This window comes from Lichenostomus cassidix, chromosome 11, assembly GCF_008360975.1.
Source record: "Lichenostomus cassidix isolate B80296 chromosome 11, HeHo_3.0, whole genome shotgun sequence".
Taxonomy (NCBI): Eukaryota; Metazoa; Chordata; class Aves; order Passeriformes; family Meliphagidae; genus Lichenostomus; species Lichenostomus cassidix.
Window position 1 is genome coordinate 11,748,665 of NC_139492.1, and position 9,691 is coordinate 11,758,355.

General features: G+C 50.1%; 1 protein-coding gene across 6 annotated transcripts in view; it reads left to right on the top strand.

Annotated features, from left to right (window-relative positions):
• The first annotated feature begins 2,011 nt into the window (after positions 1-2,011).
• The window catches only part of SALL1 (spalt like transcription factor 1), a 17,246-nt gene continuing 9,566 nt past the window's right edge, over positions 2,012-9,691 (top strand). Inside the window, exons 1-2 of one of the 6 annotated variants that reach the window (XM_085071877.1) lie at positions 2,012-2,146; positions 4,758-4,850. In XM_085071877.1, coding sequence (XP_084928003.1) covers positions 4,775-4,850 — 76 coding nt within the window. In that variant the 5' untranslated portion in view covers positions 2,012-2,146; positions 4,758-4,774. Of the gene's footprint in view, positions 2,147-3,807; positions 3,840-4,335; positions 4,851-5,467; positions 5,616-9,691 lie in introns of those variants that run through there. The other 5 variants (XM_085071876.1, XM_085071874.1, XM_085071875.1 and 2 more) reach the window with 5 other exon arrangements.

A 9,691-nucleotide genomic window follows, 5' to 3' on the forward strand; every position in this document is an offset into this window, starting at 1 on the left:
TTGGGTTTTAACATTCTTGCCCGAGTAAGAGAATTTTCCATCCAGCTTGTTTACTTCATGATTTATGTCTAAATTGACAGAGTCCTTCGGAGGCATTCGTGTTAAATTTGAAACAAACATATTTAATGCTCGTGTTGTAATAAAACAGCTAAAAGAGCAGATTAAAAAGATATGCACAGAGGGGTCTGATTGATTGAGGGATTGATTTTACTACTTTTCCCGTAGGTGGGTAGTGATGGCTGTAAATCTCTTGATAATCATTTCAGAAGCACCTTCATCAATAAACTCAAAAGGGACAGCTAGGTGTAAAAATTTGCCAGCCATCAGGTCAAACAAAAGGCAGCAAATGTGTAAAGAAAGAATTTAATTTAATAATCCCACCTTGGCTGGTTATGGCATTAGTCATTTTTTATCTCGGGGGTGGAGGAGTCCCCATCACTGCGGTTCTCTGGGATTTAGGGCAGAGAGAGGGAGATGTTCTTTCCCTCTATTTTCTTTTTTCCTTATTCTTTGACTAAACCCGTATTGCTTTCTATTCAATTATGCGGGTAAAAGCTTGTGTTTGAGAGCAGTGATCAATTATTAGTTGTCAGTAATAATGGCGAAGGGTTCAATTCTGATGCCCCCTCCTCTTCTTTTTTTTTTTTTTTTTCCCTCTTTTTTTCTTCTTTCTTCCCCCTGGAGCATTGCCATTAGAAAATGGGGGGAAAAAAAGAAAAAAGGCAGAAGAGAGCAAGGAAGGGGAAAGCTGACAGCATGCCCACAAAAGTAGTCATACCTAAACCCACAGAGTCACAGGACTTGCAGTGTCCATAGTGAATAGCGTGATCCAGGCTATTGATAATAAAACAATTCCGGAGAGCTGGTGCTCGCTGCCCCGGGGTAGCTGCGCCCCAGGACTGTCTCAAAAGTTTATTATACATGGGAGCAAAAAGCCAAGTTCCCAGCTGACTGCAGCATCTGGAAGCCCCTAATTACACACATTTCTAAAATATATGTAACCTGTGTTAGCTGACAAACGGCGAACTTGCGAGGTCAGCTGGAGTGCCGCTCGGAACTCCAGTGAAGTGTGGCTTTTTCAGTTAAAATAAAGGCAAACAGAGAACACAGAAAACGAGGAGGAAGAGAAGGAAGAAAAAAAAGCCCAAACTACAAGCCCAAGCTCTGTGCCGAGCGGGAAGCGGGTGTTTTGGCAGGGGGACCATGCGAGCGGTGCGGGAAGCCTTGGCGGCAGCGCGGTCCCGCCGAGAGCCGCAGGTTGGGCTGCCCGACCCTCGGCTGCTGCCGCGGAGCTGCGCGCTCCTCGCACCGCTCGGGCGGAGGGGCTCGGGGGTCGTGGGCACTAAATATGAAACCACTTGGGTTTCCCCCCCACCGCCGGTCGTTATTAAGGATGTTTTATAACTACGAGGGGATAGTGCAGCTTTTAACTCCATCGTGCTGTGGGTGTTGTGTCTGATCGCAAACCTGAATAACAATAATCCAGTCTAGTGTGATGCATCTCATTGGAATCGTCTCTCAGCAGAATGAACTGCAAATTATCCCCTGTTTACCATCTCCCTTCAGTGCTCATCTCAATGAACTGGAGATCGATCCCCACCACGGGTGTCTTGCAGCCAGGTTGATTTGCATTGAAGCACATTAGAAAGCCTCCCACCTCCATTAAAAAGAATAATCCGAGAGGGGAAAAAAAAAATCTCCAAGGTGTGGCGGGGAGGGAAAAATATGTCACTGTCATTTGGAGCATCGAGAGGGAAAACCCGAGATCAGAGTATTTACGCTTGTGAACTCTCACAACTTCAGTTAGAGACAATGACGTTTAATTGATGTATTGCTATCAACAACAATAAAGACTGATTTTTCTCTAGCCCTGGCACTGCTGCTCTGCCCCCACCCTTTCCCCACCCCTCCCGGCCCCCAGCGAAGGAGAGGAAAACAAACAATAAATAATCAATCGGTCTTGGATGAAATACCAGGCGCCGCTTTAACACTAGCGAGGAGAAGAGGAACGAAAAAAAAAGTTGTAAAACTTAATTTCTCCAAATTAATTTCTTTTTCTTTAAGCCACCCTTTTTCGTCTTCTTGTTGCTGTTGTTGCTTTTTAATTACCTGTCCACGGCCGCCTTTTTCCAGCCACGAAGCAAAGGTACTGCGCATCTGGGGAAATTTGTCTCAAGCTTAATCGGCAAAAGTATAATGAAATTGTGAACGCGAATAATTTTGGGAGGTCGTCTAGCTTAGAAACCGTAAGAAGCAAATGGAGTGATTGATACAGTTAGAAATACAGGCATAAATGTGCAAATAGATCCGCGTGGGTACTTTGTGTGCATCTACGTGTGGCTAGCAGTGAGTAACGAGTGCGTTTCTGGGCGTTCAGGTTCGGTTTCTTTCCCACTGTCTCAGGGTAAGGAGGGTGACAGCCTGCGCTGAGTGTATCCATCTCTGCCGAAACATCTCTTTAAATATTCAGTGAAAAATAATGTCATGTGAAGTACCACCTATAGCAACATTATTATCTTCATTCTTCAACATCATCCCCGCTGATAGCTTCGTTTGTCTTTTTCTCAAAATCTACTGTACCGAATGCTGCGGGGAGGGAGGGGGCTCGCCCTGTGCAGAAATGAAAAGAAGCGTCAGTGACCACTTTGCAACGCTGACTAAATACTGGAGTGGCACCTGGGAGGATTTTTCGGTTCGTATGCGTTTGTTTGGTTGGGTTTTGTGGCTGTTTTTCTTCCCCCCCACCCTTATTGATAAACGTTTTACATTCTCTTTCGTTTAATAATGAGAAGAAAACGCCAGTAAGCCGGTTCCTCGAATGGGAAGATTTGTCCCTCTCTCCCTTCTCCTCTCGCTCACTCTCTAGGCTTTACCGGCTCATTTGAAATTGAAATGAGTTGGATCTGATCAGCCTCTTGCTTTTACAGAGAGTTTGTTAATATTAATACGGGAAAAAGGAGTAGCTTCTATAGAAGAGTAAATAATCCAGCGGGGGGAGTGGGAGGAGAGAGCACTAGATGGGTCAGGGTGGAGGGAAAGAGACGCCTGTGCTCCCGCTTCTGCCGGTTCAGCTTATTTTACAGAGTAACTTTCCGTGCCCGCAGCGGCGTGACGCGCGGAGCGGAGCGGCGCGGAGAGCGGAGCTCAGGGGGACACGCACCATTTACCCACAGAGTACGTGTATCGCTGGATATACATACTCATATAAAAATAGCCTCTATAGTTTGTAGCCTCTTTGCAGCTATACTTTTTATTTCAAGATCGTGCCATTGGTTTGTGAGAGGTTCCTCCTCTGGAAGTAACACATGGGCGTAAAAGTTCGGCGCGCGATGCATGGCAGGGCAGGAGCGCAGTGCCCGCAGCTCCCGGGCTGGGAGCGCTGCGATACGCGGGGCGGGCAGAGGCCAGGGACAGCCGCGCCGCGCCAGGCTCAGCCCAGCCCTGCCGGCCCGCGGGGTCCCGCGGCAGCTCCGCCTGCGCGCACGGCCGGCTCAGGAGTCCTGCGGGGCACCGCGGCCGGGCCGGGCCGTTCCGCTCCGCGCTCCGCCGCAGGGCTCGGCACGGCCGGGGGCGCCTCCGGCGGGCAGATGCGCGTCGCTCCCACGTCCGAGAGGGAAACAAAAGTCAGGAGCGACCCGAGGGGGGGCCGGGGGAGCGGAGCGGGGCTGCGGAGTGGGACGCGCCGCCCGCCCCCGGCCGCGGCCCCGCCGCCGCTCGCACCGGGCTCCCCGGGCCGACTGACGGCGACTGCAGCCAACCCGCGCGGCGCGGGGGCGGAGCGGCAGCCTGGTCCGCCCGCCGCTCCCAGCGGCGCCCTAATTGTCCTGGGAATGTGTGAGGTAAAAAACAAACCCTTCCTATTTTCAGCACCCCTCGGGCCGTGATATATGGAAAGAGAAGCGGAGGAGGGGGAGTGGGAGAGAGAGCTGGGAGAGGGCGAAATGGATCTTTATTTGTAAATGCGGGGACGAGAGGAAGGGGAGAAAAAAAACCAAAAAACAAACCAAAAACAAGAAGAAAAAAAATACACCCGAAACTTTTTTGCGGCAGCGGGACGGAGCGAGCGGCAGTGCGCGGGCCGAGCGGGCAGGGCTGTCCCCGCACAGGCACTTGCCGGGTGCCGGGCAGATCCTCCGCGGCCGCTGCTCCCCGCCGGCCGCCCCAGCCGTGCGTCCTGCCCCGATCGATTATTGCTCACCCTGCCCTTCCTCCACCGGTACGGGCTGCGGGCGAAGCGGGGGGAGTTAAAAAAAAAAAAAAGAAAAGAAAAAAAAAAGAAAAAAAAAGAAAAGTGAAATGCAGCGCAAAACTGCGGGAAGGAGGGAGGGAGGCGCGGGGAGCCCGTCGGGGCTGGAGGAAGGGGCGAAGGGAGACACATTCCTATAGTAACCGGGATGGCGCGATGCAGCTCCAGCTGGTTGCTAAGAGGGTTAAACTGTATCCAAACAGCTTTGGGGAAATCCAGCCCCTTCTCCTGCCACATGGATCGACTCTTTGGGTGGGAGCGGCGGAGAGACAAGGGTCTCCAGCAAATCAGCGCCTAATTGATTAAGGCGAGCTGGTTTGAATAGAGCTGGCCATGTGCCAATCGCCTTTCAAAGAGCCCCTCTATGATTAATCGCAATGCATTATTGATAATCATAATTATAGCAGGACACATGCGCGGTGCGCGGAGGATCGGGGAGGCTGGGGGGGGGAGGCTCGATTTCCGTAATTTTGAGAAGATTTTTTTTTAGTAATTTTTTATTCTGCCCCAGCTGATGTTTGAGCCAGCATGTCGCGGAGGAAGCAGGCGAAGCCTCAGCATTTCCAATCCGATCCCGATCTGGCCTTGTTATCCCAGCGAAATGGTGAGTTCTTCTCCTCTCCCTCGCACACATTTTAACACAAACACACAGAAAATAAATGAACTTACCTTGTGGGGAGTCGAGACCGCGCCGGGCAGCGGTGCGGGACAACAGGATCTCCCGGAGTTACACGCGGGGGGGTCCTTCTGAGCTTTTGGTCCAAGTTCTTGGGTTTTATCTTATTTTTTTAACTCAGCGTTTTGTTTCGTCTGTTTCTTAACGAAACTCCAAACTCTTTCCGTTTTTTGATGTTTTCCCTCCGCCCTCTCCCAGCGGGGCGGTCTGGCATCCCGAGCCCGCGGGAGATGGATCCTCGCCCCCCGCGTCTCTCTCCGCGCCCCGCGGAGCTGGGAAACAAAGTGGGGCTGCGGTGGGGCGGCTGATCCCGTAGCCCCGCGGGACGGATGCCCCGTTCGGCCACACACGCTGCCCGCGCCGTCCCCCCGAAAGGGCCGGAAAATCCCCCCCGGGCACCCACTTTCTCGCCCGCCCTCCCACCCCCCCGCGGACCCCAGCGCTCCCGCACCCCCGCTCCTCCGCAGTCCCGCCGGGCGGAGGACTCAACCCCGCAGCCCCGGCCTCCGGCTGCACCAAAGGCTTCCTGGAGGCGGAAAAGTTGCCGCCGCCGGGCCGGGCCGAGGGGAGATCGCCCCGTCCCGGGAGCTGCCGCCGCCGCGCCGGGCTCCGCGCAGCCGCTGCGCTCCGAGGGGCTCCGCGGTCGCAGCGCGGAGGCTCCGGGCATCGGGGAGCCGATTTGCTTTCCCTAAGGTTGTGCTTTATTTTTATTTTTTTTTTCTCCGTCTCCCGCTTCCGTCCAAGCCGGTAAGCGAGGGATAAACGCTGGCTTTGTGTCCGCCAGGATTTGCAGAGGGAGCGTGTGAAGTATCTATTTTTTTTTTTTTTCTTTCTTACTCCCTTTTTCCCTCCCCTCCGTAGCAGGGGGGTGTCGTAGGAGTTCGGCGAAGCCCGGGGGCACGGAGGGGCCGTGCCTCCTGCCGTACCTGTGCTGGGACGCGGGGCGACAAGTGGTCGGCTGGAAGCGCGGCCGGGCGGCGCGGGCCAGCGTCCTCCCTGCCCTGCGGCCGCAGGCTCCGGCCCCCCGGCGGCCATGAGCAGGGCGAGGGCCGGGGGGACGCGGGGGAACCCGCCGGCCGCGGGCGCGGAGAGCACCGCGGGGCAAAAGCGCTTCGGGCGGGCAGGTAAGGGCGGACCGGGCGCGGCGGAGCCTCTGCGCCTCCCGGGCCGGCCCCTAGCTCGGGAGCGCCGAGCGCTTCCCGCGGCCACTTCTCGGGGAAGCTGCGGCTCGGGACCCTCCGCTGCCGCGGCCGCTCTGCGCTGCCGGGAGCGCTGGGCCCGCCGAGCTGCCGCCCTGCCCCGGAGCTCCCCGCGCCCCTCGGCTGCGCCGGGCCACCGCCGGGGACAGGGTCCCGGGCTCCGCGCCGGGAAACGGGGCGGAAAGTTTGCAGGATGTTGTGCTTCGCTGTGAGCTTTTGCCCGGCTTCTGAAATCCCCGGGATGCCCTTCTCGTACGGCAGCAAATAGATCAGCACTCGCTCCGCGGAGCTCTGCGAAACGTTTCTTAAAAGTCATTTGGGTCCTGAGAGTCGCTTTTGGGTTTTTAACTGAGTTTTGTGAGCTGTGAGTGCATTCGAGTTTTGCCGTTTCCTCAGCATAATCCCCTTTCTCATCTCAGTAAACGTATTTATTTTTCTTACGATATTATTCCCACTTCCGCTCGAAGTTTGGGGTAGGAGTTGGGGAAGCCTTAGGTTTTTAGTTGTCTTTCATCGGCCTCCTGTGAAAGAATTTGCAACTTCTTAAAGTGAGCAGAGGAAAGAAAAGCAGAGAGGGATCTTTTACATCTTCCCTTCATATGATTGCATCTTTTGATATTTGCTATCCTTTTTTATTTGTTTTTAGTGGATGGAACAGGTCAAAACCATCACCAAGTATCTTTTTAAAAAGTAGCAGTTTTCTTCTGTTTTTAGTCTTTTGATCTGATTTTGCACATCGTTTTCAGATGAAATACAGTGGGAGTGTGAGAAAGGAATGTTAACTGAGCAGCTTTCCTGCCTGTTGCTAAAGGATGTCCTTGAAGTAAGTTGGGTCTTGCCTGAAACCATGGCATGGAAGTGAACCTTTTGTTTAGTTTGGGTGGCTATCATAAGTTAAGGAGTGAATAACGAAGTTTATTCTGTTTTAAAAATATCGACCAGCTTCCTAGGGAAAGCAGTGTGCTTTACCATAAAATCTGCAGGAGCCTCCCCCTTCCCTTCTCTAGTGCTGGTGCTAGGTTGTGGCTGGTTTACACGGCTGGGCGATGAGTTTGGAGTAAGTTGCCCAGAAGGTGAGCTTTGTAATTGTGCTTCAGGCTTCAGAGCGCTGTGGTAACATTAGCATAGAGCTACCCCCGCCTTTCCGGGGTCCCCGGCCCTGGCAGCAGCTTCACCCTTGAGCAAGACAGGGTGGGTGAGCTACAGCAGGGACAAGTTTGCGTTCTATGCCTGCGAAATAGCAAAACAAAACTTGGAAAATCCAAGCGCTTCTTTCTTCTGCTTTCCCGCTGTGGATTCAGGTTTGCTAATCCATGAACGGCTTGTGCAGGGTGCAGGCGAGGGGAGCATCGCTGGCTCTTAAGACACTTGCAGGAAGGTACTGCTGGGCAGCATTTTGAGCGAATCACTAGAGCGGCTCCGTGAAAATTTCTCGCATCTGATTTGAATTCTGGTTTGCTAAAACTTTCTGCTATCGTTTCATATCTAAAGATCAATAGGGGGAAAAGTTCCTCAGACTGCAACAGCATGTTTTGGTTTGACTTTTTTTTTATTTTTATCACAGTCTTTCTTTTTTTTAATGTTTTTTTTAAGTTCACAGCTCATGAGTTCACTCCCACCAGGAAGACTTTCCACTTAAAACATATTTTTGGTGCAATCAATGGATAAGTAAGTTCACCCTTGTAAAATCCTGTGTATGTGCACATTTGATAAAGTTCGTATTGAAGTAACCAGAGCAGCTCTCAGATTAATAGCAGAAATTACTTGCGGCATAAATTATATTCAACAAGTAACTAATTACTGCTAGGAAGTGGGTAGGAGATCGTGGGATTATTTCCTTTTGTTCATAACTCCAGCCACTTTCATGACATTTTAGAGGGTTTTTTTTCAGTTTCTTGGAATTACATTCTCAGTTGTAAAAGAAAATTCTTGGGGTACAATATTCTAAGGCAAACGTTATATTAGAGAAATAAACCATACAGATTTTGACAAAGAGAAAATATTTACTGCCCTTCCTCATAAAGGCTTATCAGAACCAGTGCCTTTTCATGTCAATAATGGATTTTGGTGAATTCCTACTGCAGCATTATGAACATCCACATAATTGTTACTGGGCACATGAAATAAAAGAAATTATGATTGCTTTCCTCAGTAAGATCCGGAGGACAGGATGCTTAGGAGACAGAGCTGCTCATTTAGGCTGCTTTTAGTTCATTACATAATTAGGCCTTTTTGTGAGGTAGCTGTAGTCTGTTGGTTTAGGATACAAACATTTGTGTTTTTTCCAAAGGTGAGCCCAGGGTGTAGAGGACCTTGTGAAATATCACTCATACAGATGCAATTCAGAAATAATTACTGAAACCCATATGGTGGAAATTGTCTAAACCCAGTGTTAGTTCAGACTGTTCTGTGAGTGTTTCCCCTACATTACCCCAATCTTTGTCTTGCTGCAAAATATTTATGTTTTAGTTTGTACCTTATTTATCTTTTTGATGCTAAGTAGCATCTGGCTCCCCGAGGACAAGCCCTCCTGTATATTTAGCTGTACCAGTGCTTATTGCATAACTGGCTTTTAACCATATTCATGCTTTAATTGTGAAAACATGAATCTTTATTGAAGTGACCTGACATGCCTCAGAATACACAATTATGTTTCTTGAAACTGTTCTTAAAAAACAAAAGGGGCAGCTCCTGCCAAAGGAGCACTGAAAAAGCTGTGCCCTGTGTGTTTTCCACACTTGAAGGTGCATCACACCTTTGTGCTTCCAGCCTTGAAAAACTGAAAGCTGAAACGCGTCAGCGAAATTGTTGCTTCGTGTCTGTATGGTTGGTGCTGCGAAAGAAAAAAAAGTGTTCAGCTGTTTTAACCTTTGCTAGCCTCCTTCCATCCAAAGGTGACAGGGTTCAGATCACAATATGTACTTCAATATCTTGCCAGTGACCCCCGAATTGAGTCTTACTGGTTGCTTAGCAGGATGTTAGTAGTTTATTTTAGCTTCACCTTATCAGCTTTGCTTCTTTTGCTAACCCTATTCCCCTGTCACCCCTCAGATGCCAGACCCCCGAAGAGGAGATTGACAGGTAGTTCCCATAGCTCCGTTTTACCCTCCAAACAACAGGGATTTAGTTTCTTGTCCCTTTGCCAATGTTTACGTAGTCAAAGTTTAGATATAGCCTTAAGGAGCCTTTCTTTTACGTGTCAGTGGAACAGTGAAACTGCACTGAACTTTTTGAAGAAACTATTGCAACTGGAACCCCATCTAGTGTTCATTTTGATTCATCCATAAGGAAGAGGGGATTTAATTGTGTTCATTAGGATGAATTTGATCTTCATTTCAAGATTGCTTAAGGTTATTAAGGTACTTTGAAACCAGATTACAGAATCTCTGAGAAAATTTAGCTTTAACATGTGGGAGAATTGTATTGCCAGGAATGATATGGGAAAGTTTAGAAACTGAGTTAAATATGAGCACCAGCAGCCACCTTATCTTGAGAGCAGTTTTCTTCTGAACAAATTGTCTCTTTAAGCTTGCTATTTGTAAATCAGTTCAAGGAAGGAGGACTTAAAGG